Source organism: Talpa occidentalis, unplaced genomic scaffold, assembly GCF_014898055.3.
Source record: "Talpa occidentalis isolate TD23 unplaced genomic scaffold, MPIMG_talOcc4v2.1 talOcc4.5, whole genome shotgun sequence".
Classification (NCBI taxonomy): Eukaryota; Metazoa; Chordata; class Mammalia; order Eulipotyphla; family Talpidae; genus Talpa; species Talpa occidentalis.
This window is the reverse complement of record NW_023604861.1, coordinates 395,002-421,563: the sequence shown is the minus strand read 5'-3', so window position 1 is coordinate 421,563 and position 26,562 is coordinate 395,002. Positions and strand designations below refer to the sequence as shown.

The window sequence follows — 26,562 nt, the reverse complement described above, 5'->3', positions numbered from 1 at the left end:
CGCTCCAGCCCCTCCTGCCCTCCCCAGGCCGCTGGGGTCCGAGAACTTGCTTCTCCGGGGAGCCACGCTGAAGAACACCGAGAAGATCTTTGGTGAGTGGGGCTGTGATGGCGCCTCCCGGGGCTGTGGGCGCTGCCCGCCGCTGGCGTCGCACCTTCCTGCCGGTCAGGATGTGGGGGCTGGCGCAGGGGCGGGTCCCGGGGATGCTGGGGGGCGGCATGCAGTGGCCTGGGGGAGCAGGTGTGTCGGGGGAACCCACGAGGCTCTGCAGGAGGCCTGGACTTGCTGCCTCCTGCTGTTCGCGTCTCTGGTCTGTTATTTTTCACGTTTCGAGGAGACGCCGGTGTGTCCTGTTGCTGCAAACCCCACGTAGTAAAACTCACACTGGAAACAGCCAGTGCAGGCTGGTCCCACGCAGGAGAAGGGTCTGTGTGCTGTCCACAGCACCAGCTGTGCGACCCCCGGAAACAGGCCCTGTGGGCCCCCGCGGTCCGGCCAGCTGCCCCAACGCCCCTCTGCCCCCAGGCGTGGCCATCTACACGGGCATGGAGACCAAGATGGCGCTCAACTACCAGTCCAAGTCCCAGAAGCGCTCGGCCGTGGAGAAGTAAGCTCCCTGGCGCCGTCCTGCACTTCCCTGCGGGCTGGGCGCTGCTGGTGGGCCAGCGCGGACCATGGGCATGTGGCCACACAGGCCACTGCCCAGCCCCGTGCCGGGTCAGGACCTTCCCTATGGGGTGGTCGAAACCATGGCTTTCCTGGGACGTCTCCTGAGGAGGCTGTGCCAGGCGGGGAAGCGCCCTCTGGGGCGTCGGGCTGGGTGTGGGAGCCGCGGACGGAGCGGCCACCTATGCCGCCGCGGACGTGTGCTGGACCCCATGGGGCCGTGCCACCCAGGCAGCTCCCAGGGTGCGGGCCTCCTCAGCGCGTCCTCATGGAGGTGACCCAGTCTCTGTCCATCTCTGTGGCGTCCGATTTGCTGGTGGAAATTGTTGAGGGGACAAGCTTTGTCCCCAGGTGTGCCCTGACCAGTGGCTCCAGAAACAGACCTGGAGACGGCGGTGGCCGATGCTGGGGGCCGCGAGGCCGCGCCGCCCCACGCATCTGCAGGCAGCCTGCGAGCCCTCCCGCCCGCAGGTCCATGAACGCGTTCCTGGTGGTCTACCTGTGCATCCTCGTCAGCAAGGCGCTCATCAACACCGCGCTCAAGTACGCGTGGCAGAGCGAGCCGGCCCGCGGCGAGCCCTGGTACAACGAGAGGACCCCGGCGGAGCAGCAGCGGAACCAGGTGCGGGGCAGGGGCGTGGGGGGGCCGGAGCCAGGGGCGGGGGAGGGGCGGGGGGCTGGCCGACCCGGGTGGGCGCCCGCACGCTGCAGGCGGGGACAGGGTCTCTGGGGTCTTTCCCCCTCGGGGCTCAGCCAGTGTTCACCCCAAGCCACCTCTGCTGGAGCGTCTGGGCCGGGGCAGAGCAAATGCAGGGGCGTCCTGGCCAGCCCGTGGCCACACTGACCCGTGGTGGGCAGGCCCGCAGCCCCATCTTGGGTGGGGGTCGGGACGCGAGTGCGTGAACAGCCCGCGTGGGCGTCTGTGCGGCCCAGTTCCTCCAGGCGTTCACCGACTTCCTGGCCTTCATGGTTCTCTTCAACTACATCATCCCCGTGTCCATGTACGTGACCGTGGAGATGCAGAAGTTCCTGGGCTCCTACTTCATCGCCTGGGACGAGGACATGTTTGACGAGGACATGGGGGAGGGGCCTCTGGTGAACACCTCGGACCTGAACGAGGAGCTGGGCCAGGTCAGTGCCCCCGGCTCCCGGCGCCTACGAGGCAGGACGGGGTGTCGGTCAGCGCGGACACCGGGCTGTCTAGGAAATACGAGGCCCTGTGAGGAGTGTTTGCGCAGCGTTTAGACCGGTGCCAGCCCGCGGCGCCCCAAGCAGCGGTGGCCCCCGCTCCCTGTGCGTGTGACCTCAGGTGCCCGGGGCGGGCACCCCAGCCAGCAGCTGCTGCAGCTGGGTCACCTCTGCGCCCGTGGCCACCATGGCCACCGGCTGTCCGCACAGCCTGGGCACTTCCGGAGGAAGGTTTCGGTCCCAGGAAGACTGGCCGTGCCCTGGGGTCCTGCGCTGCCTGGAGGCTGACCCTCCCGCCGTGGCCGCCTCGACTTAGAGAACGCCCGGCGTCGTCACTCCTGAGAGTGCCGGGCCTGCCCGGGCAAGCTCGAGCTGGGGCCTCCTCGAGCTCCTCTCCTTGGGCTGGGGGGGACCTGCCGCGGCGTCTGGGCCGCCGGGCGTCTCAGGACAAGCGGAAGCTCCCCCGGGCCCAGGAGCGCGGGAGGGTCCTGACGACGCTCGGTAGAACCCGGCGCAGCGGCTGAGGAAAAACTCGCGTCGAGGACTGTGGGTGCTGCTGGCGCCATCGGGCGTGGGCTGCGGCAGGCAGAGGCCCCCAGCTTCCCCCGTTTCACCCGCGGTCGCGGTGCTGCCCGCACCGGCACCTCCCGGCGGTCCCGTGGCTGCGGGGCTCATGGTTCACCCGGGGCTGGGCAGAGCGGGCGCGGGGGCTTCCTCGGGCGCCGACCACACGCAGCCCCTCCCCAGGTGGAGTACGTGTTCACGGACAAGACGGGCACGCTCACCGAGAACAACATGGAGTTCAAGGAGTGCTGCATCGAGGGCCAGGTGTACGTGCCGCACGTCATCTGCAACGGCCAGGTGCTGCCCGACTCCTCGGGCATTGACATGATCGACTCCTCTCCCGGCGCCAGCGCAAAGGTGGGCCCCGCGGTCCCCCACCGTCCCTGCATGCAGCTGCCCATGTTCCCAGGAGGATGAGGGTCCTTGTCGGGGTCCAGGGAGGCCACGTGTCCCCCAGGGAGTGACTAGAGACCCCGTGTGCCACCAGGGACTCCCCGTCAATGTGTGCCCCTCACAGCCGGCGCCGGTGGTCGCGCCAGGCAGGCAGCGGGCTGAGAGCACGGGGGCCCTGCACACCAGGTGCTCGACGCCAGACCTGGCTGCGCACCCCTGGGCTTGGCTCAGAGATGGGTCCTTGGCCCTGACTGCAGCCTCTGGGGCCCGTCTGTCCCCACAGGAGCGGGAGGAGCTATTCTTCCGGGCCCTGTGCCTGTGCCACACCGTCCAGGTGAAGGAGGACGATGACGTGGACGGGCCCCGGAAGTCGCCCGACTCGGCCAAGTCCTGCCCCTACATCTCGTCCTCGCCCGATGAGGTGGCGCTGGTTGAGGGCGTCCAGAGGTGTGTCTCCCTGGCTGGGCCCCCTCGCCAGCTCGTGTGGGGCCAGCGGCCATGTTCGGCTAGCACAGCGGCCACCACGCCAGGACGGGGGTCCTGCCCGCCCCGGGCTGCCCGCCCAGAGGTGCTGCGGCTTGGAGGGCAGTGGGCGCTGGGCCCTGGGCCCAATCCTCATGCCCGTCGTGCCGTCGGCCCCGTGGGGTCCTTGTCTTGGAAGCTCACTTGACTCCTGCTTCAGGCAACACTTGGGAACGTGCTTGTGCCAGAGGCGCCCCCCGCAGGGAAGTCCCTCCGGCTTTCCCCGTGGCCCTGCCCCGCCCATGGCTGTGGTGCCCGGCACCGCTGTCTCCGGGACAAGCCCTGCACCTCCAGACTGCCCTCCAGTCAGGGCAGCCCTGCGTTCGGTGGGCAGTGCACGCATGCACGGAGGTGGGCAGGCTGGCCTCTCTGCTTGGAAAGCAGGATCTCAGCAGGCAGGCCCTACCAGGATGGGGTCTGGGAGCAGGTGGCTGACTCACTGCGGCTCCGGGGCCGGCTCAGCCTCCTGGCCCCTATGGGCCCTGGCCATGGGCGTGTCCAGCAGCCGGGCTCCAGGGGCTCCATCTGCCGCTGCCGGCTCCCGGCGCGGGGAGCTGCACCTTCGTCCTGGTGCTGCCAGGACGCCCCTGGCCCTGCACCCCACGCACACTTGGCACCATGTCCAGCCCCGGCTGTACCACGGGGAGTCCCATAGCGGGACCGCAGGCCTGGCCTTAGCACCTCATGGCTGTGCAGACGGCAGCCCTGACGCCCTCACACTGCTGACGATAGCGAAACCCACAGGAGTCACGACAGCGGCTCGTGGGGCTGGTGTAGGCCACCCTGTCTTTGTGGAGTCATTTGCCCTCACCAGCTGTGGGCAGCAGGCAGGCGACAGGCAGGGCCGCAAGCGAGCCCAATGTCGAGACCCCTGCTGGCCACCCTGCGTGTGGAGGGCAGCTCGGCCCAGCTCGGCCTGTCCCTGAGGGAGGCGCCAACCCTGGCCTGCCTTCTCGCCCGCAGGCTGGGCTTTACGTACCTGCGGCTGAAGGACAACTACATGGAGATCCTCAACAGGGACAATGATGTCGAGAGGTGAGCGCGAAGCTGGAGACCCACCGGGGCAGGCCGCAGCCGCCGCCTCCCGCACCTGGGTTTGGCGAGCTGGATATTGAGACAGGCCTTGGGGTGACTGCCGGGCGCTCCTCAGCGGCTCTCCCTGGCTTCCTGCAGCCCAGGCCCAGAAGAAATAAGAGTTACCTAGAGAAAGCCACTTGCTGCTGGGCTTCAGGGTCACCTGGGAAGGCAGACTTGGCCCTGCTGCGCAGGTGGCGCATCTGCAGAGCACCCAGAGAACCTAGAGGGGAACCCGTAGGGCCCCCCGCTGGTGAGCCGGGCAGGAATGTCAGAACGTGCAGTGCTGGCCAGCAGTCTTGAGGCCCGTGGGGCCCCAGAGGTGTCGGGGAGCTGGACGGCGGTCAAGGCTGCAGGTGCCCCGCAGATGTCGGGGGTGCCTGGACATGATGCCAGCTGCTGAGACGTCAGACTGCTTGAAACTGTCGGGGTCGGAACACAGACCAGCGCGAGCCGCCCACAGAACACGGATGCCACCTGGCTGCGCCTAGCCCGGCTGGGGGACAGGGGCATGGGCTCTGTGGGTGGCAGGACCCGGGGCTGGGGGGTGCCCTGGCCTGGGAGGCTCGGTGGGGAATGGGTGCCCAGCAGGGACACCCCGACATACTGCAGAGAGGGGCGCCCGCTCTGGCTGGGCGCTGACCTCGGCCTCCTCTCCAGGTTCGAGCTGCTGGAGGTGCTGAGCTTCGACTCGGTGAGGCGGCGGATGAGCGTGGTGGTCAGGTCGGCGGCAGGTGGGTCCCCCCGCCCCAGCCCGTCACCTGCTGGGGTTCTGGCGCAGCTTTGAGATGTGGCGACTTAATCTCTCGTTCTCTTTTAATGATACCGTGTGTCCTGCTTTTAAAAAGCGAAGCTTTCAGCTGCACTGAGCACCCCTGGCCCCGTGCGCCCGGGTCTGCTGGGGGCCGGCGCCCCTGGCATCCACGTGTGGCCCCTGGAGACGGGCCCACTTGGCTGCGCGTCGAGTGAGACGCTCGCTCTGTTTGAGACGGGCGTGTGGGGAGGGCGCGGCTGCGGTGACCCTCTGTGCGCACGGCCCCGGGGGGTGCGGTGGGCGTCCCGGACCCCCAGTGACAGGGCGGCAGGTCTGCGCTCGGCCGGGGTCGAGCCCGCCCCCCCCCCACGAGGAGCCCTGTTACCCGGAAGGCAGGTCCTTTGCTCCTGAGGGCCGGCCAGGCCTGCCGGGTCCACTGGACAGCACAGAGGGGGACGGACGTGTGTCCTCCGCCAGCCGCGCCCGCGCCCCCGTGACTGCCGCGGAGGCCACCTGCCCGCCCTCCCGCTCGTCGGCCTCGCCTGCCCTGCATGTTGAGGACGAGCACCGCACGCGTCTCCGTCCCTGTCTTGTTCTCGGTGACACCTAAGGGCGTTTGCACCTCACGTCAGGTGACTAAGAAACCATCCTTCTCCCGCCACAGGGGAAATCTACCTCTTCTGCAAAGGAGCAGACTCCTCCATCTTCCCCCGAGTGACAGAAGGCAAAGTGGATCAGATCCGGGCCCGGGTGGAGCGCAACGCCGTGGTGAGCTGGCGCCGGCGGCGTCCTGGGCGGGGCTTGGCCGTGCTGGCCCGGGGCCTGCGGCCGCCGAGCCCCAGGAACCCTGCAGGGGCGGGCTCTGTCCGAGACGCCCGGGTCCTGCCATCTGGAGGTGCCGGGGCGCTTCGGGACTCCCGGGGCCCCTCCCCAGCGCCCTGGCACAGGTCTGCTCAGACTTCAGCTCCCTGACCCGTGGGCCCCCACCGTAACAGACTGGCTTCTCAGTCCTCTCTCTCGGTCGTCAGTGTCAAGAGGCCGCCTCCCCGTGCTGACCATGTGCCCCTTGGCCAGCTCTGTCTAGTCATCCCCACGGTGTTCTGTGGGGCCTGTAGGGGCCCCACGTCCTCTCAGGGAGGTGACTGGGCTCCTTGTGTGTTGGAGCCCTCTGTGCTGACCTCAGGGTCACCATGGGCACCATGTCTGGCCACACTGGGGGGCATCTCCAGCCCGAAGGCTCTGCCTCACAACCCTGCTGGCAGGCAGCAGCCAGCTCCTGCTCGCTCCCCTCTAGGCCAAGACTGTGTCTGGAGGACGGGCAGAAGTGTTCCAGAATGTCCCAGGATGTGGGCCTGAGCCACGATGCTCTCTGGTCCCACCCGCCAGCTCCGCTCTCCTCCCGAGGGCTCGAGGGACAGTGGCCGCTGGGCACCCTGCGGGTCTTGTCCTGCAGATGGGTCTGAGGTTACCTAAGGGATGCCAGGGAGCTTGGGGAGGCTGAGCTCAGATACTGCAGTTTTCAGACTCGCTCGTGAGCCGCTGTCTCTGGACGTGGCTGCTGGCGCCAGGCAAGGCTCATCCTGGCCAGGGTGCTGCCAGGCTGGCCGTCCAGAGGTGGGGTGGCTGGACCTGACCGTGCTGTCCCCGGCCGTCGGCGCATGTGCCATGGTGGGGGCGAGGGTACTGAGGAAGGGCTCTCGTGTCTGCCCCTGCGGGCCCAGCGGGTCTGCTGCGTGACCTGCTGTTGCCCTGTGAGAAACAGGCCCAGCCCGCACTCCCACCCAAAGCGCCTGCTCGGGCAGCTCCTTGATGCCCACTGCGACTGCCGTTGTCCTCAGCCGAGTCCTTGGTTTAACGCTTTATTTCTCGGAATGAAAGCAGATCTCTCGCTCCCGTTGGCGCCGCCCTGCGGGCTTCCATGCGAGCCCCTCGTGGCTCTTAACGCCATCGGGGCCTGGCGCGTCTGCGGCTCACGCGCTGGTTTTGGTCCCCTGCTCTGCGCGGGCGGGTGCGCTCACGGCCTCGCTGTCCCCCAGGAGGGGCTGCGCACGCTGTGCGTGGCCTACAAGCGGCTGGCCCCGGAGGAGTACGATGGCGTGTGCCGGCTGCTGCAAGCCGCCAAGGTGGCGCTTCAGGACCGCGAGAAGAAACTGGCTGATGCGTACGAGCAGATCGAGAAGGACCTCACCCTGCTGGGCGCCACGGCTGTGGAGGACCGGTGAGTGGCACCCGCTTGCTGGACACGGCGGCCGGGGACGCCTGGCCTTCATCCTCCACACGGCCCGCGCAGCATGGGCTTCGCGCATGTCACATGGCCAGTCGCCCCTAGGGGCGGGGGAGGCCCCGCAGCCCCACGAGACCGCAGTCGGGTTGGGTGCTACTCAGAGACTCCGGGTCCAGCCTGCTGGGCGGTAGGTGCAGGCAGCCCACAGAACCTCAGGGTGTCCCGGCCCTGCCCCGACCACCTGCCGGCTGCACCCGGCCCGTCTCCGCCGCAGTCACTGCTCTGTGACAGGGATGGCGGGGAACGGCCTGCGGCTCTGTGGGCCCCGGGGCCGGCAGACGGCCTGGCGCTCGGTGTTGACGGCACGTCGCCGGTCCCTCTGTGTGGCTCCCAGGTTGCAGGACAAGGCGGCCGACACCATCGAGGCCCTACAGAAGGCCGGGATCAAGGTGTGGGTGCTCACCGGGGACAAGATGGAGACCGCGGCGGCCACCTGCTACGCCTGCAGGCTGTTCCGCAGCAGCACCCAGCTGCTCGAGCTCACCACCAAGAGGATCGAGGAGCAGAGTCTGCACGACGTGCTGCTGGAGCTGAGGAAGACCGTGCTGCGCGGTAGCGGGACCCTGGCCAGGGACGGCCTCTCGGGGTAGGGGCAGGACTGGCGCCGTGGTGCGTGTGTGGTGTGTGCAGTGCACGTGTGTGGTATGTGCATACGTGTGTTCACTTGCAAAGTGCTGGGGAGGGGATGGAAAGAAACCTGAGCAGGGGACCTGAGCCGTGAACCTGACTGTCCCAGGCGCGCCGAGACGCCCGGGCAGCACCACGGCCCGAGGAGGGAGGGGCCGCCAGGGCATGGCTGTTATGGCAAAGGAAAATCTCACCCTTCCCGAGAAGGCCCCCCTCCCCTTTCCTGACACATCTCCACAGCGCTGCACCATCTAAGGTTAGAATCAAGCTGCAGCAGGTCCATCGGGTCAGTTTCCAGTTACTCTCAAGTAACTAGAGACATTTTCTCACCTGACCTGCAGAATCCCCATGCAAATTAGAGGTGTTTCTGGTATTTGTAAAACCCAGCGAGGATGCTGTGGGCTGACCCTCCCGGCAAGGCTCAGCGGGCACAGCAGCTGCAGCCGGGAGCTCAGAGGGTCTTTGCAGAGTTTATAACGCAGGTTCGCCGCAGCAGGTATTGCTTTAAAGATGACGCCAGCCAGCAGAGAAGCACAGGGAAGGGAGAGACCACGTTGTCTGCGGCTGGATGGGCCCCTTCTTTAGTCCTTCCTGGGGGAGGGGGGTGTCGTAGGGGTGAGGGTCCCGATGTTGTTGGCTGGTGGGCCACTCCGAGGATGTGACGCAGGGCTGGTGCCGGGTTTGTCCCTCTGCCTGCAGCCTAAGCTGGAGCAGAAGTCCCTTCTCTAGCCGTGTCCACTTCAGGATCTGGTGGCCATCCCATCCCAGGCCAGCTGCCGCTCAGATCTGGTTTCACAGCTTAAGGGTCTGCTGGCCGCTGTCACCCATCCTGCTGTGGTCCAGAGCTGGACCAGAAGGTCCTAGCCCTCAACTGGACAGCGACGTCATCAGAGCCAGTTCAGATTGAAACTCGTCCGCACACATGGGTGGGCCGTGATGGGAAGCTCGTGCCCGTGTGGCCTCTGCACAGGCCGGCATCCCCCGCGGTCTGTCCCATGTTCACTGAGCCGCCCTCTCCCCGCCCCCAGGCTCTCGGCAGACGGGCAGGACTACGGGCTCATCATCGACGGGGCAGCGCTGTCGCTCATCATGAGGCCCTGCGAGGACAGGAGCTCCAGCGGGAGCTATCGCGAGCTGTTCCTGGAGATCTGCCGGAACTGCAGTGCTGTGCTGTGCTGCCGCATGGCGCCCCTGCAGAAGGCCCAGGTGGGCGGGCGGGGCGGTCACTGGCTCTCAGTATCTGGCGGGGGACTGGCCACTCATTCTCAGCCGGCGGGGGAAGTAGCAACCACTCGCTCATTGTTGCAGCCCCTGTCTCGAGAGCCCCAAGCCACTGCTTTTTAAAATTGAAGTTGAAACAGCAGGGAGGCCCGATGGGCAGAACGCTCGCCCAACACAAGACGGCCGCTAAAGGCCAGCAGGCCCAAAGCCAAGCGCTGCGGCGAGACGACACCCCCAGGGCGGCCCCAGGGGACAGGGTCTGCGGGGCCCCGCGCACCTGCACGAGGCCTCGGGCGGGAGCAGCCACCGCGGGTTTGCCTCCCGCGCGCAGACGGAGCTCACCGCGGCCCACGCGCCGCCCCCCGGAGTGCCCGCCGGAGCGGGGGCAGGGTGCTGGCCGCCTGTCAGCGCGCCGGGCCGCACCGGCCAGCGTGACGGTCACCGCTGGCCCCCAGAGGCCGGTCAGGGACCCCAGGGTCACAGCTCCTGGGAGCGCTGGGGCCGCCAGCAACAACAGCTCTTGGGGCGCCGGGCCGGGCTCTGGGCTCCCTCCTGGGCTGGAGGCAGGACGAGGCCCTGCCCCGCCCTCCCCTCCCCTCCCCGGGGGCGCGGCCTCCGCGCTTCCTCAGAGGCCGGACCTGTCTGCTCTGCAGGCGCCGGCCCTGCCTTATAGCCTCTCGGGGCCCCGCCCACAGGTCTGATTGGACCATTTTTCAATCCTGTGGCTGATTGGGCCGTGTGGCATCTAGCTCACACCTGATTGGTCTGCGCCGTGATCCAGGAGGTACATAGGAGAGGGCGGTTACGGGCTGCGGAGCCACAGCTGGCCGGGCGGCCGGGCCGGGGCCTGGCCGGGGGAGGACGCAGCGGCCGCCCCTGCCGGGCCGAGACCCGCCCGGACCCGCAGGCAGGGGCGCACCCGGGCCCCGACGGCTGCGGGCGGCTCCGGCCGGCGGGGGCCTCGCTGTCCCCGGCGTCTGCGTGGCCCCGGCGCGGGCTGGGCTCTCGGGGCGCCTCCCCGGGCAGAGGCCGGACAAGGCAGCCCCGGCCTCCATCCCGGCGGGGCCGCCCTCTGCGGCCGGGCCGCCGGCTTGACCCCGGCTTATATCCCCTCAGGGAGCCCCGCCCACGGGCCTGATTGGCCGCTCTCAATCCTGGGGCTGATTGGACCATTTACCCATCAGCCCATCGCACCTGATTGGGCCACGCCAGAGTCCCGGAAGTGCGCTTCACATGAAAGGGCTCTGAGGCGCGCCCGCCACTACTGACTTGTGGCGAGAGGCTGGGTCCTGGTAACAGGACTCTGATTGGATCATTTCGCACCAATCAGCTCATAGCTTGCACCTTATTGGCCCACTCCACGATCCAGGAAGTACACTTACTTGAAAGGGCGCTGAAGCGCAGCTGCCGCCGCGGCCTGAGGTGGCGCCGCCGGCTGGGCCGCGCCCGGGGCCCCTTCGCCGCCGGTTGCGGCTGTTTTCGGATGAGTGTTTTTTTTACCTTCACATCGTCGTTCGCTGCGGTTTGTCCTCGCGGCGTCCGCGCTCTCCTCAGGGGCGGCCCCGCGGCGTTTCCGCCCCGACGGGCCGCCCGCCGCGCGTGGCTCCCGGGCCCTTGCTCGGCCCGCGCTGTCCTCCCGCCGCGAGGCCGCCCGCGCTTCTCCCCTCAGGCCGCGCGGCTCGTCCGCGCTGCTGCGGGCGCCGCCGGGGGGGCCGGGGGGCCAGGGCCGCGGGGCGCGCCTCTCCACGGGGCCGGCCTCCGGCCCGGGCGCCCGGCCGTGCCCAGGTCCGTGAGTCGCGGCAGCGCGCGGTACCCGCAGCCGAGGCGTCTGTCCCGGGCGGCTCCACGCCCGAGGCTGAGGACCCCGCGCCGCTCCCCGGGGCTGGGCCGGTCGCGTCCCCCGGACACGAAAATCCACAGTTTGCCCCTGTGGCCGGCTCCGGCCCCGCTCAGGCCCCGCTCGGGCCCCGCTGCCCCCCTCAGGCCCCCCTCAGGCCCCCGCTCGGGCCCCCGCTCGGGCCCCGCTGCCCCCTCAGGCCCCGCTCAGACTCCCGCTCGGGCCCGCTCAGGCCCCCCTAAGGCCCCGCTCAGGCCCCCGCTCGGGCCCGCTGCCCCCCTCAGGCCCCGCTCAGGCCCCCCTAAGGCTCCCCTCAGGCCCCCGCTCGGCCCCCGCTCGGGCCCCGCTGCCCCCCTCAGGCCCCGCTCAGGCCCCCCTAAGGCTCCCCTCAGGCCCCCGCTCGGCCCCCGCTCGGGCCCCGCTCAGGCCCCCGCTCGGGCCCGCTCGGGCCCCGCTGCCCCCCTCAGGCCCCCGCTCAGACTCCCGCTCGGGCCCGCTCAGGACCCGCTCAGGCCCCCGCTCCGGCCCCCGCTGCCCCCCTCAGGCCCCCGCTCGGGCCCCGCTCAGACTCCCGCTCGGGCCCGCTCAGGACCCCCTCAGGCCCCCTCAGGCCCCCGCTCGGCCCCGCTCGGGCCCCGCTCAGGCCCCCTCGGCCCCCGCTCGGGCCCGCTCGGGCCCCGCTGCCCCCTCAGGCCCCCGCTCGGGCCCCCGCTCAGACTCCCGCTCGGGCCCGCTCAGGACCCCTCAGGCCCCGCTCGGGCCCCGCTCAGGGCCCCGCTCGGGCCCCGCTCGGGCCCCCCTCAGGCCCCCGCTCGGCCCCGCTCAGACTCCCGCTCGGGCCTGCTCAGGACCCCCTCAGGCCCCCGTCAGGCCCCAGCTCGGCCCCGCTCGGGCCCGCTCAGGCCCCCTCGGGCCCCGCTCGGGCCCCGCTCAGGCCCCCGCTCAGGCCCCGCTCGAGCCCCCCTCGGCCCCGCTCGGGCCCTGCTCAGGCCCCCCTCGGGCCCCCCTCGGGCCCCGCTCGAGGCCCCCGCTCGGGCCCCCCCTCGGGCCCCACTCGAGGCCGGTGACCTCCGCGGGCGGGCACGGCCCTGTCGACGCGGCCTCGGATGCGGAACCCGGCACCCGCGACCGCGCAGCAGGGAAGGGGAGAAGCAGAACCTCCCGAACTAACGCTGGACCCGCCGCTTATTCGCGCCACTTCCCGGGTCTGGCAGCAGGTCCCGGGCGCGCGCCGCCGCCGCTCTCGCCCCTGAGGCCGCCAATCCTGGTGGTAAAGTCGCGGGAACGCCCCGGGCCGTCTCCTGAGTCAGGCTGGGCTGGACCCGGCCAGCGCGCTCCCGTGCAGAGCCGAGCTGACCTCAGCCATTCACGGAGCCAGCCTGACGGAGGAGCCCGTGGTGCGCCTGCCCTGGGACCCTCAGCCCCTGGCCTGTGACGTGTCTGGGCCGGCGGGAGAGGGTCCTACCCCTGGTCTCCAGCACCTCTCCCGCCTGGCCCGGCCGGTGGAGCCCTGAGGGAGAACAGGCCCTGCAGCGTCAGGGCGCCCGAGGAGGGGCCTGGGCAACACCCTGGGGGAGTGCAGCTTCGCCAGCCGTCCCCTGTGCACCCCACCCCTGCTCTGGGCCTGCTGGTGTGGGAACCCCCACGTGGGGCCATCCCCACGCACCCTCTGGGCTGGATCCCATTTTGCTTGGCTGTCAGTAGAAGAATCTTGTCTGTGGGGATAAAATAGGCTGAGCCCAGGAAGACACTCCACGTTCCTGACCTAACAGGCTTCTTGGCCGGCCCGGCCCACAGATGGCTGAGCGGGAGCAGAGGGAGATGTGCCCGCTTTCTCTTTCAGATCGTTAAGCTAATCAAGCTCTCCAAGGAGCACCCCATCACCTTGGCCATCGGGGACGGGGCCAACGATGTGAGCATGATCCTGGAGGCCCACGTGGGCATCGGTGAGCTGCAGCGGTGGCTGCCCCGGAGGGGCGGGGCAGGGGCGGGCGTCAGCCAGCCCGCTGGTGACAGCGACGTGCCCTTGCAGGTGTCATTGGGAAGGAGGGCCGCCAGGCTGCCAGGAACAGCGACTACGCCATCCCCAAGTTCAAGCACCTGAAGAAGATGCTGCTGGTGCATGGACACCTGTACTATGTGCGCATCTCTGAGCTCGTGCAGTACTTCTTCTACAAGGTGGGCTGCGGGGAGGGGCCGCCCACAAGGGTGGGGTGGGCAAGGGGCTCTCCCTGGAGAGTTCTTACCCGCGGGCAGTTTGACCCTGCGTCTGTGCTCCTGCCCAGGCACCTCCCCCTCACACCTGCTCCTCCCGTCCCCCCAACTGTTGCCTTTACCAGCTGACCCCAGTGACTCGGGGTGCCCCTGAGATAGGACGGTCCAAGCCCGCGGGGGCTGCTCTTTGGGGTCGTTCTGTCCCAGGGTCCGGCTGGGCAGCATTGGGAGCAGCAGGTGCCCTCAGCCGGTACCTGCACTGACCTGACCAGCATGTGGCTTCTTTTCCAGAACGTTTGCTTCATCTTCCCGCAGTTTCTGTACCAGTTCTTCTGTGGCTTTTCACAGCAGGTGAGTCGTGTCCTCAGTCACAGCGGCCCTTCCTCGCGTGGGGGGCGGTCAGAGAGCCAGGCAGAGCAAGCTCCCCTGACCCGCCTGGCCACAGGCCATGGTGCTGCCCACTGAGTCAGCCTGAATGCATCCCAGGCCCAGGGGTCCCGCGGGATCTCACCAAGACCACCTCCTGACTGAGGGTGTTTGGTGAGCCCTACTGCATCCCCAGGGGTCAGGGCCAGAGGGAGGAGCTTGGTGACAAGGGGCAGAGGTCAGCTTTTGCTGGCCACTGGGTCCGGGGGCTCTGGAGGCAGCCGAGTGCTCGGGGGCAGGGTCCCCCAGACCAGCCTGGGAGCTGGCGAGGACCTGGCCTCCGTCCTGGGTTTGCAGACGCTGTACGACGCGGCCTACCTGACCCTCTACAACATCAGCTTCACGTCCCTCCCCATCCTGCTGTACAGCCTCATGGAGCAGCATGTGGGCGTTGAGACGCTCCGCAGGGACCCCGCCCTGTACAGGTGGGCCCGCGGCGGGGACGCGACGGGGTCGAGTGGGACAGCGGCGGTTGGGGCGAGCGGGGAAGGTTCTGCCACCTGTGACCCGAGGGCCGTGGCTAGAACTGGCCCGGGGATGCTGCGTGCATCCTCGTGAGGCCGGGACTGCGCCCGCCCTGCGAAGTAATCAGGAGATGCTTCTTCTGCCCTCGGGGCCCCTCACGGCTTTCTCAGTTACGTGTCGTCAAAAAGACACAGGCCTTTCCGCCTGCGCTTTTGAAAAATGATGACGCTCCACGTGCCGATGTCCAGCTGGTGACCCCGGCAGACACCGCTCAGCCGCACAGCGGCTCTGGGCACCACGGCCTGCACCGGCCCCTCATCCCCGCTCCGGCGGGCGCATGTACCTTGCCTCCCGGCTCCAGGCCTCTTCTCACCTCCATGGTTCCTGTGGCCACAGTACAAACCCCCCTGGTGGCCTCGGCCGCGCGGGACATACGCGTGACTGGGGTTTGGAGTATGAGGGCACCAGGGACGGTGACCAGACCCCGTCAGAGTCTGCCATGCGCCGTGAGTGCCGGGGTGGTGCGCACCCCAGGGCCTGTGACTGCTGTGCTGGCTGGCAGAGAGGAAGTCCAGGGTCCAGGGCAGTGGCCTAAGGGTGTCTGTCCCCCGTCCTGGCCTGTCCGTTCTGAAGCAGAGGTGTGACGTGGCATCACTGCCAGCAGTGACAGCACAGCCCGCCCTGCAAGGTAAACACCAGATGCCACAATCACTCAGGGATGTCACGGATGGTGAAATGCTGAGACTAGAGAGCTTTTTGCTTTTGCTGCCAGGGAGCTCAGGCTTGGTGTTCGCTGCCATACGTGGTGCATCCATGGGTCGTGTACCCGTCAGGCCTGGTCTCCAAACATCCCGAGGCCTTTTTGGACCCAGAGGTGGTTTTGGACAAGCCACAGAGCTGGAGGGTCTGGGCGCGTCCTCTTGACACACCTCTGGTGTGACCAGGGAAACCCAGGGGCCCTTGGTCTGGCCCCTGCCGACTCTGGGATGGGCCCAAACGACAAGGATGTGAGCGGGGGGACTCCCGCCGCGAGCCCCCAGGCCTCCTGCACACAGGTGTGGTCAGTGAGGGGCCACCAGGATGGGCCTCCCGCACTCCCCTCCATGCCACGTGCTGCCCGGGGCCTCTCCAGGACGAGGTGGGCGCCCTGTGATGGCCTCGCCCTCCCGCAGGGATGTCGCCAAGAACGCCCTGCTGCGCTGGCCAGTGTTCATCTACTGGACCTTGCTGGGTGTGTTCGACGCGCTGGTCTTCTTCTTCGGTGCTTACTTCATCTTTGAGAACACGGCGGTGGCCAGCAACGGGCAGGTGGGTCCGGGTGGGCAGGTGGGCCCAGGGGTGCCAGGGTAGACACCCGAGCTCGGTGCCGCGGCCTGTGGGCCAGCCTTGGGCACGCTGCAGGTGACCTCAAGGGCCAGGGACATCCTTCCTGGGCAGTGGACGGGAGATTTGGGGCACGTGTCTCCCCCTTGCCACACCCGGTGCCCGGCCCCCTCCCGCAGCCGGGGCTCACTCAGTGAGGGCGCGAACGTGGCATCTCACGCGTTAGCCTGTCTCACCTGTGTTCATGTGCTGCTCCTGCCACGAGTGTGCCGGCGGCTCCCTGCAGCCCCGCTCCCCCGTGGTCTGCCCCGGCTCCCTGCAGGCCCTGCTCCCCACTCCCCACTGGCCACAGCTCCCCAGTGGTCCAGTTTCCCAGCTCCCCGCAGCCCCTGCTCCCCACTGACCTGCTCCCTGGTCGTCTGGTTTCTGGCTCCCCTTAGCCCTGGCTCCCAGCTCGCCGGCGCCCGCCTCGGGTGGTCTGACTGTCTCTCGCTTTTCTCTCCTTGCTGCTTGCGCCCCCACGCAGGTAGTGGCGAGCAGCGCGCAGACGGTAAGCCCCGTGGGTTGTTCTGTGTCTCGAGTGCTGTCGCCATGAAATATTTCTCGGAAATATTCTGCAGCGTGCCTTCTCCCGTGTGCCGCCGCCCGGGGGCCTTCGGGCTCGCCTCGCGGGTTTGCCGAGCCGTCAGAGCCGGCCGGCGTGTGTGTGTGTGTGTGGCCCCGGCCCGCGCCCGAGCTGCGGCGTGTCCCGGGCAGCGGCCGGAGGGCAGGCGCTCGCGAGCACGCCGCCGTGACAGCCCGCTGCGTGTTGTCGCCGTCCTCATGGGAACAACGCCCGCCGCAGCGTGTGCATCCGCTGTCTGTTCCCCCCCGTGCTGCAGTCGCTCCGCGGCCTGCGAGAACGTTCTGCGGCCCCACTCCCGGGAGGCCGCTCTCGGCCCCTGACCCCGCGGGCCTGCTCCCCATCGGGCGGGGGCGGCGCTGGACATCGGGGTCATGACCCTTCTCCGGCCGGCCCGGACGTGCTCACAGGCCGCAGGCGCCCCCGGGCTCCCGCACTCAGGTGGGGTCCGGGAACGACTGATGTCGCGTCCCCCATTCTAGGGGACGATTCGCCGCCAGCTGGAGGTGTCTCCAGAGCGTCTTGTCCCTCCGCCACCTCGGCCGGGTCGCGCGCCCTGGGGTGGGCTCGCTGGGCTCCTGAGAGCCAGGCTGCGGGTGCGGCAGGGCCAGCGCCCCTCGGCCACGCTGACCCGGCCACTCCCCGCCTTCTGAGTCGCCCTCCTCGTTGTCAGGCAGTGAAGGGGCAGCCGTCCCTGGACGCCCGCCAGAGGCCTGTGTGAGCGGGGAGGAGCAGGTCCTGCCGCCCTGGCTGCCCGTGCCCCAGGGCCGTCAGCCCCGGGGACATGAGCTCTGCCCCAGGTGCCACCTCCCCAGGACTCTGCCGGGCCTCCCGCCTGCCGGCCGTTACGGACAAACACGCTGGTCAGGACTAAACACGGCGGCAGAGAGGCCAAGGCCGGAAGGTATCTGTGGGACCTGGCGCCCCGGCCTGTCCCCGAAGGCCCCGCCCTCGAGCCTCACCCGTGAGGAAGCCTGGAGACAGCGCGGCCGCTGGCCCCGCGTGGCGACTGTGCCCCTGGTCAGACCCGGGTGGGGCTGGCCGTGCTCCCCAGCGCTCCCCATACGGGTGAGCCTGCAGTGGGCCGGGAGCGAGGGTGCGGGGTCACACCCGGTGGGCAGCCGGTGGAGTGGAATGGCCGGTGGGGCGGGCAGCGAGCACAGGTAGGGCCGTCCCGCTCTGGCTGTCGCTCCGAGTGTGCTTGGGTTAGGGTGTCGGGTCTCCACAGGTCTCCACAGCTGTGCGGCGTCGACGCCCCATGGTCACGGGCTCCTGCCGGGCTCAGCCCGGGCATCTCGGCAGAGCAGGAGGGCGTGGGGTCAGTGGCAGAGCCCTGTCTGTCCTCTCCCCTGCGGGCGAGGCTCCTGGGGGTCAGCTCCGGTGTCGGGCCAGCAGGGCGTGGGGAGGCGCCATCCCCAGAGATGCCTGTCTGGCAGGCGGCTGGCATCTGGGCGGCCACGCCAGCCCATGGCCACGACTCAGAGCAGTGGCCCTTGTGTGGAGGCCTGGGCTGCAGGTGAAGTGAGTGAGGGGACACGGCCTTGGGGAGTCTGGGCCTGGCTCTCAGGGCTGCGGCTGAGGCCTCGCTGCCAGGGCCCCACCGCTCCCAAGGGGATGGGACTCCGCCCGGTGGGGTGCTCCTGGGTGCACTGTCTGTGGAGGCCGCTCCTGCACACTGGGGCTTCTCCCCTCCCTTGGGTGAAGGCCCCGCGTCCACTCGGCCCCAGGACCGTGGCTGAGGCTCCACAGGTCCTGTCTGGGGAGCCCTGGGCAGACCCGCCGCGCTGGAGCCCCCGCCCAGGCCCAGACCATTGGCTTCCCTCCAGGCAGGGCAGGCCAGGGCAGGGCCTGCCCGTAGGGACGGGCCCCGGGGCCGGCACGGAGGCCAGCCAGAATGAAGAGGACAAGGGGCTTGGGGTTCAGAGCCGTACATGCTGGGAGGCCTGAGGCCCGGCCCCTCCCGACTCAGAGGCCATGACGCCCGCCCTGCGTGTTCCTCTGGTCACAGACGCCCCGGGAGTCAGGGCCTCCCTCGGTCCAGCTGGGTGCTCCTGGGGACATGTGGCCACGCTGCGGCACACCTAGCCACCCGCTCGGCTCTACAAGATGCGGGGCGGCCTGGGGGCCGGCTCTGCTGCAGCTGCCGCTCTGGGAGCGCCTGCGCCGTGTCCCGCCAGGCGGGGTGGCCCCGGCTGCGTGGTGTCCTCCCCGCACGCTGGCTTGGAGGGCCGGGCTGACGGGCCTCTTGGGTTTCCTCCCACAGGTGTTTGGGAACTGGACCTTCGGGACGCTGGTGTTCACTGTGATGGTGTTCACGGTCACACTGAAGGTGAGGGCGCCCGCCTGGCGGCTGTGGGCAGGCCCCCCTGGCAGGGTGTGGCCGGGCCCTCGGGGCGGCAGCATTCCAGCGCCCCCACCGAACGGGCAAGCTCGTGGCACCCTCCCCAAGGAGGCCAGTGCCCGCGTGCCTGCTGACCCCATGCCCAGCCAGTGGCAGCTGCTGTCAGGGCGAGGCCTGGCCTGCACGAGCGGAGAAGCGAGGAGAGGCCCAGACGTGCTCACTCTCGGGGCAGCCGGCGCCTGGCCGGGCTCAGCAGACCCCCCAGGCATGTGGACGCGTTCCCAAGGCTGGCCAGTCCCCAGGGCCTGTCCAGCTCCCTCACGGAGGTGGCGCCTAGTGGCGCGGTATGTCCCAGCCCTGTCCCTGCCCGTCCTCCGCCTGGGAGCGTGGCCACCGTGGCGCCCAGGAAGGGGGTGTGTAGCTGGCGTGGAGGCCGTGTGTGGTTTTTGTTCACCTGGCTTTTGTCCAGCCAGCGTGCCTATGAACCCTGTCCCCCCAGCTGGCCCTGGACACACACTACTGGACCTGGATCAACCACCTGGTCATCTGGGGCTCGCTGCTTTTCTACGTGGTCTTCTCACTCCTCTGGGGCGGCATCATCTGGTAAGAGCCTGCCCCCTGCCACTGGGCGTGGCCCCTCGCTGTCCTGCAGCCTGGCCCCTGCGTCCGTGTGGGCGTGGGTGTGCGGGCGAGGCGTAGGTGTGGCTGACGGGGGCATGTGGGGCGCAGGTGGGGGCATACAGGCTGTGTTTGGAGGTGCAGGATGCCAGGCCCAGAGCTGTCGGGTGTGGACGAGCAGTCAGTGGTGTGGACTGAGCGGTCAGTCTGGAGAGGGCAGATGGCCACCTTGGCACGGCCTTGGTGAGCGTGCCCTTGCCCGACTGCTCTGCCTGGACATCCGTTCCCACGAGCCGCCTGCTGAGCTCTGTTCACTGGTGCTTGCCTCAGCTGCCTCGGGCCGGCTCCGCTCCCCGGCATGGGTCTGTGCCCCGAGCAGGAATTCTCCAGAGTTCTCATGTCCACTCGCTGTTGGGGCATTTCCCCAGGGCGGCAGGGGGCCCAGCCTGGAGGGGTCCCTGCTCCTGGCGTGCTGGCCCAGGCTCCCAGGATGCAGGGCAAGGGGAACGGGCCAGGAGGGCTCCAGGCCAGGCCCCCACACTGACCCCCACTGGCCGAGCACTGCGCTAGGTGTGGGCTGAGACCTGGAAGTGGTGCTCATGTGGGAGGAGCCGGGGGAGGAGCTGCGGCTGCGGTCTTCGGAGCCGCCCCCGGGCCTGATCCCAGGACCACCCGCCTTCCCTTGGCTGTCCTGAGCCTGGTGGGGGTGTCCCTGCCCCTTGGGCCGCACTGGGACCCTCCCCACCCCTGACCAGGTGGGCTGCGGCCCTGACGCGGTGGCCTCCCCGCAGGCCGTTCCTCAGCTACCAGAGGATGTACTACGTGTTCATCCAGATGCTGTCCAGCGGGCCCGCCTGGCTGGCCATCGTGCTGCTCATCACCGTCAGCCTCATGCCCGACGTCCTCAAGAAAGTGCTGTGCCGCCAGCTGTGGCCCAGCGCCACGGAGCGGGTGCAGGTGGGTGGGGCGCGGGGGTCGGGGAGCACAGGGGCCCAGGGGTGTCCCGCCTCCCGGGTTTGGAGGTTTGCTTGGTCAGGCCAGGGCCCGTGTTGCACCCCACGGTCAGCGCGGAGGGAGGCTAAGGGGCAGCTCAGGCCCAGTGGCGGGAGCCGGGCTGTGGGAACCTCGGGCCGGCCTGCTCGTCAGAGGCGACACCGCATGTTTGAGGCGCTTCGGCGGTCATAGCTGGAGAAGCTGGTTGGTAGGGGCCGCCTGCTCACCATTCCCTCCAATTAGGGTTCAGGAAAGAGAACAGGTGGGGTGACCGTCCGGCCCAGCGTGACCCCCACAGTGACCTCAGGGAGAGCACGACCCTCCCCTCACCCAGCGGAGGCAGCTGGGAGCAGCGGAGGGGGTCGGAGACGGTCTTGCCGCCTCCTGCAGCCAGCGAGGTTGAGCAGTGGACGCGCAGGCACCAGGGCCAGGAGTAGGGCGCGGTCAGGGCGGCGTGTGGGAAGCTGGAGCGGCCGTGTCCCTGCGCTGGGGCGGGCGCCGGGGCCGGCAGGTGGGGCCCGAGCCTCGCACCAGAGCCACCCCCGCCCCAGGGCCTCGGCTGGGTCCGCGCGGCTGTGTGGCGCCACGTGGAGAGGCCCGCGGCCGCCAGGTGCACCGGCCAGGCGGGGCCGCACAGGCCGTCCAGGGCCACGCGGGGAGGCCGGGACTCACTGCTCTGTTTCTCTCCTCTCGCCTCCTCGCCTGCTCTCTCCCTGCTGCGGGGCCTCGGCGCTGCAGACCCGGAGCCGCTGTCTTTCTGTCGAGCAGTCCACCATCTTTATGCTCTCTCAGACCTCCGGCAGTCTGACTTTCTAGCCGACAGGTGACCTCTCTCTCTCTCTGCATGCTGGGGCCGGAGCCGCTGTCGCCCGGAGACCTGGTGCTGACTGCGGCCCAGCCGGTGGTGAGGCGACCTCAGCCGCCTGCCGCCGCCAGCGGCCGGCGCGTCCCCGGGGCCCGTGGGGTGTCGGACACCCCGTCGGGGGAGGGGCGCGGCCGCCGATCCGCCCCCCTGGTCAGCCCCCTGCTGCCGCAGGCCCTGAAGGCAGAAGCTGGGCCCTGCCCAGTTCACAGCTGGGGAGAGGATCTTTGTCAACCGTTTAACCAATTCCTTTTAAGCTTTCGAGAAACCCCATGGTCTTTGAAAAGCCCCGGCTTTGCTGGAAAGGCCGCTTCTCCGCAAGACGTGCCGTGTGCGCCGGCTGGGCCCTGTGGCCGCGGGGCCGGGCCTCCCCCAGGCCGGGGTTCGTCCGCACGCCCCCCCCGGCCCGAGTCTGCGCTCCGCAGCGCGTGTCTGTGCTGTTTTTCCAGCCCGCTTCCGGGGGGAGGAGGCCCTTTTGGTGACAGCTCGCCCCGCAGGCGGTGACGCTGCTCTGAGCCGCGGACGCGTGTTCTCGTCCACCCCAGAGGGGCGGCGGGCGACGCTTTCCTCATCAGATGCCGTCGTAATCCGCTGGAATAAATTCCACAGCCCGTCTCAGTTTACACCCGTGAGCCCTCCGGGCTGAGAGTGTCAGGGCCCGTCCTGGGTGGGGCGGCCGTGGCGCCGTCCCCTGAGGGCCGTGACCTCGCGGCCTGGGCGCCTGTGTTGCCCCCGCGCGCACAGAGCCGGCCGCTCACCGTGCAACCCGCTGTCAGACCCCAGGCGCAGCAAAACTTTGGAGGCAAACAGCGTGACTCGTCCTGTGTGGGGCTCGCTGCCTGCAGCTGGGGGGCTCTTGACTGTTGAGAGGAGACTGAGCCGGGGGCCTCCCCCAGGGCCTTCCTGCAGCCCCGCTCGAGGCTCCTTAACCTCAGGCTCCTTCCTCCTTGGTGAGACGCTGACGCCCTGGCCCGCTCGCCTGCGGTCTAGACCTGAGCCATCAGCCTGCACATCCGGGCCCTCAGGCGCCGCCTTGGGCCGGGCTCTGCCGTGGGACTAGAGACAGGGCGAGAGGGCAACCGAGGAGGAGGCAGGCTGGCACAGACAGGGATGGAGCGGGCACGGAGGGGCGGGAACAGGATGTGGTGGGCAGAGGACGGGGACAGAGACAGAGGAAGGTACGGCAGGGACAGGGATGGACAGACACATGGCCCTGGGGTACCCGGTGCTGCTGGGCAGGACACCAGGAGCTAGGGTGTGGCGGGGCTTCAGGGGAGGCTTCCAGAAGCCCTTGCTGGGCTTGGACAGCTGCCTGGGTGTTTTGGGGGCAGTGGCCCTTCCTGCTGGGGTTCCTGGGTGACCTGCTGGGTTGGTGAGGGGCAGTGAGGACAGGCCAGGAGCACTGCCTAGGAACCCTGGGCACACATGGGAGGAGGAGGGAGACCCAGGAGGGGAGGAGGGAGACGCAGGAGGGGAGGAGGGAGACAGATGGGGAGGGGGGAGACCCAAGAGGGGAGGAGGGAGACAGGAGGGGAGGAGGGAGACAGGAGGGGAGGAGGGAGACGCAGGAGGGGAGGAGGGAGACAGGAGGGGAGGAGGGAGACAGGAGGGGAGGAGGGAGACAGGAGGGGAGGAGGGAGACAGGAGGGGAGGGAGACAGGAGGGGAGGAGGGAGACAGGAGGGGAGGAGGGAGACGCAGGAGGGGAGGAGGGAGACAGGAGGGGAGGAGGGAGACAGGAGGGGAGGAGGGAGACAGGAGGGGAGGAGGGAGACCCGGGAGGGGAGGAGGGAGACCCGGGAGAGGAGGGAGGGGGGAGGAGGGAGACAGGAGGGGAGGAGGGAGACAGGAGGGAGACAGGAGGGAGAGGGAGAGGGAGGAGGGAGACAGGAGGGATGAGGGAGACGCAGGAGGAGGGGCAGGGAGACGCGGGAGGAGGCACCGGCCGGAGGTGTGGCGGCCTCAGCAGGTGGGCAGCACCCAGCCCTGGCCTCGGCCGCGGCTCAGTGTTCCCCCTCGCCTTGCAGAGGAGCGAGGGACGCCGCGCGCCGGCTGACGGGGCGCCCAGCAGCGACCGGCCACTCCTGAAGGACCTCTTGCCGCGGCCGAGGCGAGAGTAGCTGAGGCTAGGTAACGGCCGCGGTGGGCAGAGCGGGCGTCTGTCCTCCAAAGTTTTGCTGTGCTGTGTGTTTGCAGTGGTCTGTGTTCATGGTGAGCAGGGGTGTGTGCTGCCCAGGTAAGTGGCCGCCAGCCTGGCTGGACGCCTTGGTGCCTGTCACACTGCGTGGACACGAGTCCCACTTGCCAGAACACAGCTCGGCCTCGGAGGTGGCCACGGGGTCACCCGCAAGGGCGGGGAAGGCCTGTTTTGAAAGTGCGGCAGCCGGTTCTCGCGCCAGGCCTGGCCGGCTGGGCAGGCATGCCCAGGGCTGCTGTGGGGATGTGGGGCCTGGTCAGGCGGCCGGGCTGGTCGGGCACACGAGCCAGCGCGGCCAGTCACACAGCGTCCAGCTGGAGGTCCAGCGGGCTGGGTGCCAGCCCCAGCAGCCCCTGGGCACAGCTCTGCGTCCACTACCTCTACCCGACTGCCTGACCAGTGCTGGCCTCCCATACGGGCAGCCCGGGTCTGGGGGACAAGGACCCCAGGCTTGAGGGGCCAGGCCTCGGGGCGGGAGTCCGTCCGTGGACAGGCCCCTCAGCCCGACACAGTGCCCTCTGGTCCCCAGGGCCGTCCCTGCCGAGTGCTGCCCAGTCCAGGCAGGACCCAGCAGTGTGGCCGCTGCGGGCCGTGTGGGGACGCGCCTGCCAGAGCTGACGCTGTCTTCCCTGTCCCCACAGAGCGCATGGGGCCCGGACTGCCTCTCAGAGCCCGTCCCTCTCGCATCTCTGCAGAGCCCCAGCTGCCCGCACCCTGGCCCCCCACACCCTCAGCCCTCTGGCCAGGCCCCCACTCTGAGCAGGAGATGCTGACCCGATGAGAGCCACCCCGGCCCCCGCCCGAGCCCCACCCCGGGGGCCACGACAGACACATCACCAGGTCAAGCCTTTGAGGCCCGCGCTGAGCTGAGCGTCCTGGGGCCAGCGCTGCTGCCCGCTGCCTCCCGCGGCCCTGTCCGGCGGCTGTGGGGGGCCGCTGCCTGGGGCACACGTCTCTGCAGCAAGAGGGACCCGCTTGGAGCCAAGCATCGGGGAGCCGCCGGCCTCCGCCTCGCGCCGGCACGGAGCACACCCTCTCGGGACACGCCTCCTGGGGCTCTGGCCACACTGGACGTTGCAGGAGCTTGTCGGGCCCCTCCACATGGGCTGGCCACCCCCCCCCAGGACGGCGTCTGGAGTGTGCGGGCGGGGCTTGCGGGACAGTTGTGTGTGACGGGAGACCCTCCGCGTCCTCGGGGGCGGCCAGTCTTCAGGACCCCTGGGCGCAGGGCCAGGGAGCCGCGGACACGCTGGGCCCCCGCAGGCGGCCGGGAAAGCTGCTGCGACGGGACCCGCCCTGCGCCCCGCGCCCCGGGAATGACCTGTTCTCGGCAACGGCCTTAACGGTCCCTGAGGAAGACGCTTCAGCTGGAGGCTCAGGCTTCAGGCGTCCCGGCAGATGCCTTGGCGGAGAGCAGCGCCCACGCGCGGGAGCCCCCGCCCGCCTGCCCGCGGCAGGGCCGCGCCGGGGCCTCCGGGAGCCGCGGGGCGGCGGGTCTGGGGTGGGGCGGCCGCTCCCCCCGCCGCGCCGGCCGCACCCAGCCCGCGGCCCCACGGCGGGCGGCCCGTTCAGTCCCCGCGTTCCCCGGACCCTGTTTTCTCAGGGATCCTGGAGTTGCCTTCGCGGCGGTGTTTTCACAGCTGTTTCTGTCTTTGATTCGTTTCCGGGTTAACCCACCACGTCTAGTTTTTAAAGTATGTTTTTCAAGTTTTTATTTTTTAAGTTAATGAGGTTCCGGCCACGGGCCGCCCGCGCCGCCGCCGAGGAGCGCGGTCTCCCGGGGGCCTCGCCCCTGCTGGCGCGGGCAGCGTGGCCGCCGCCCCGGCGGCCTCTCGCCGGCGTTGTGTCCTGCTCGGTTTTCATCCTTCGGCCTTAAACCGCAGCTTGGCGTCCCCGTGGGAGGCGCCGCCGCGGCCCGTGGGCGCTCAGGGCCCGCGCCCCGGGTGCCTTGCACAGGGGCTGGACGACTTCTGACCGACCGTGCCCCGCTTTGGAAGTGGGCAGAGGCCGCTGAGCCAGCAGTGGCCCCTCGGCAGTCCAGGCCAGTGGCGTTTACTTGCCTTAAACTCACGTCCGCGCCGGGCCGGTGTGGGCGGCCTCCTGGACTTGGGGCGTTGCCCGCCTGCTGCCCGGCATGCCCGGCAGCCAGGCACGGCCTGCCCCGTCCTCCTGCTCGCCTGTCCACGCATAGGCGTGGGCGCCCCGAGGCCCCTACCAGCCCCGCCCCTGAGACTTCTCGCCCAGGCCCTGGCCTGGCCCCCTGGGCACGGCCCCGTCACCCGCAGACTGGCCCCCTGGGCGGCGGGCCCCGCACACCCCCGCTGGGCAGCGTCCCTGGTAGCAGGTTTGTGCACTTGCCGCTCGGCCTGTTGGGATCTTGCAGCTTTAACTCCAGAAGCGGCTGGGCCCGCCGGGGCGCTGGCGCCTGGGCGCGCGGGGCGGCCTGCAGGGGCTGCATCCTTCCTTCAAGCCACCGTGTCCGCTGGCCCTGCCCCGCGTGGGGCGCGCCCCGCCTGGGCGTCCAAGCTTGTGGGGCTGCTCGGCCCCTCCCTGCAGGCCCGGCTGCGCGTCTGCAGCTCCCAGAGCGGGAGAAACACCCTTGGCCAGCGTGTCCCGGCGGGGGCGCGGCCGGGCGTCCTCACGGGATGCGGCGTCAGCGAGTGGGAGCGTCCGAGCGGGACCTACCTTCGCAGAGAAAGAAAATCTAAAGAGCAGTTTCTATAGCTTTATTTTTTACCTTATCAAAATGAACGGAGCTTTAACGTGCTTTGTCCGGTGAAGGCCGCGCGCGTGCTGGGGCGGGGGGGTCCGGGCGGTGCCTGCGGCCGCCCTGGGCCCCGGGTCGGGTGTAAACCGCCGGACTTGGGTGAGCGAGCCCCGGGCTCGGCTCCAGACGGCGCCCGCGCGACAGTGACCCCTAACCCGCTTTGAAATTAAACCGTGAATTAAACCAAATCTCAAGTTTCTGTTCACTTCATTTCGTGCGCGAGCGCCCACGCCGCCCACCCCACCCACGCCCGCTCACACCCGCCCGCCCAGCGCGGGGCCTCGGGCCTGGCCTGGGGGCGGCGGGGGCCCTGAGAAGGCCTGTCCTGCGGTTTCTTCACAAATTAACCGAGTCCGGGACCCGGCCGGGGCTCCTGTCCGCAGAGGGGCGGAGGTCGGCGGGGGGCGCCCCGCAGCGGGCAGGGGCGCCCAGGGAGACGGGGCTCCTGGGGGACCCCTAGTTCCCGCGCCCGCAGGCCCGGGCCATGTGGGGCGCCCACCGAGGGAGCCCCCCGGCCGCCCGCCGCTCTCCCGGCAGCCCGGGACCCCCGGGCCCCCGACGCCGTGGCTGGCACACGCGTGTCCTGGGGACGCCTCGTGGGCACA

General features: G+C 69.7%; 1 protein-coding gene across 3 annotated transcripts in view; it reads left to right on the top strand.

Annotated features, from left to right (window-relative positions):
- The window catches only part of ATP11A (ATPase phospholipid transporting 11A), a 44,669-nt gene extending 20,031 nt beyond the window's left edge, over positions 1–24,638 (top strand). The window contains exons 9-30 of one of the 3 annotated variants that reach the window (XM_037528676.2): positions 28–92; positions 526–607; positions 1,138–1,288; positions 1,600–1,797; positions 2,602–2,775; positions 3,095–3,258; positions 4,297–4,368; positions 5,068–5,141; positions 5,826–5,929; positions 7,198–7,379; positions 7,780–8,031; positions 9,101–9,278; positions 12,974–13,076; positions 13,163–13,308; positions 13,636–13,695; positions 14,068–14,195; positions 15,408–15,543; positions 18,444–18,509; positions 19,021–19,124; positions 19,931–20,096; positions 23,021–23,123; positions 23,832–23,866. In XM_037528676.2, coding sequence (XP_037384573.1) covers positions 28–92; positions 526–607; positions 1,138–1,288; positions 1,600–1,797; positions 2,602–2,775; positions 3,095–3,258; positions 4,297–4,368; positions 5,068–5,141; positions 5,826–5,929; positions 7,198–7,379; positions 7,780–8,031; positions 9,101–9,278; positions 12,974–13,076; positions 13,163–13,308; positions 13,636–13,695; positions 14,068–14,195; positions 15,408–15,543; positions 18,444–18,509; positions 19,021–19,124; positions 19,931–20,096; positions 23,021–23,113 — 2,698 coding nt within the window. In that variant the 3' untranslated portion in view covers positions 23,114–23,123; positions 23,832–23,866. Of the gene's footprint in view, positions 1–27; positions 93–525; positions 608–1,137; positions 1,289–1,599; positions 1,798–2,601; positions 2,776–3,094; positions 3,259–4,296; positions 4,369–5,067; positions 5,142–5,825; positions 5,930–7,197; positions 7,380–7,779; positions 8,032–9,100; positions 9,279–12,973; positions 13,077–13,162; positions 13,309–13,635; positions 13,696–14,067; positions 14,196–15,407; positions 15,544–18,443; positions 18,510–19,020; positions 19,125–19,930; positions 20,097–20,870; positions 21,035–23,020; positions 23,124–23,831 lie in introns of those variants that run through there. The other 2 variants (XM_037528675.2, XM_037528677.2) reach the window with 2 other exon arrangements.
- The last annotated feature ends 1,924 nt before the right edge of the window (positions 24,639–26,562 follow it).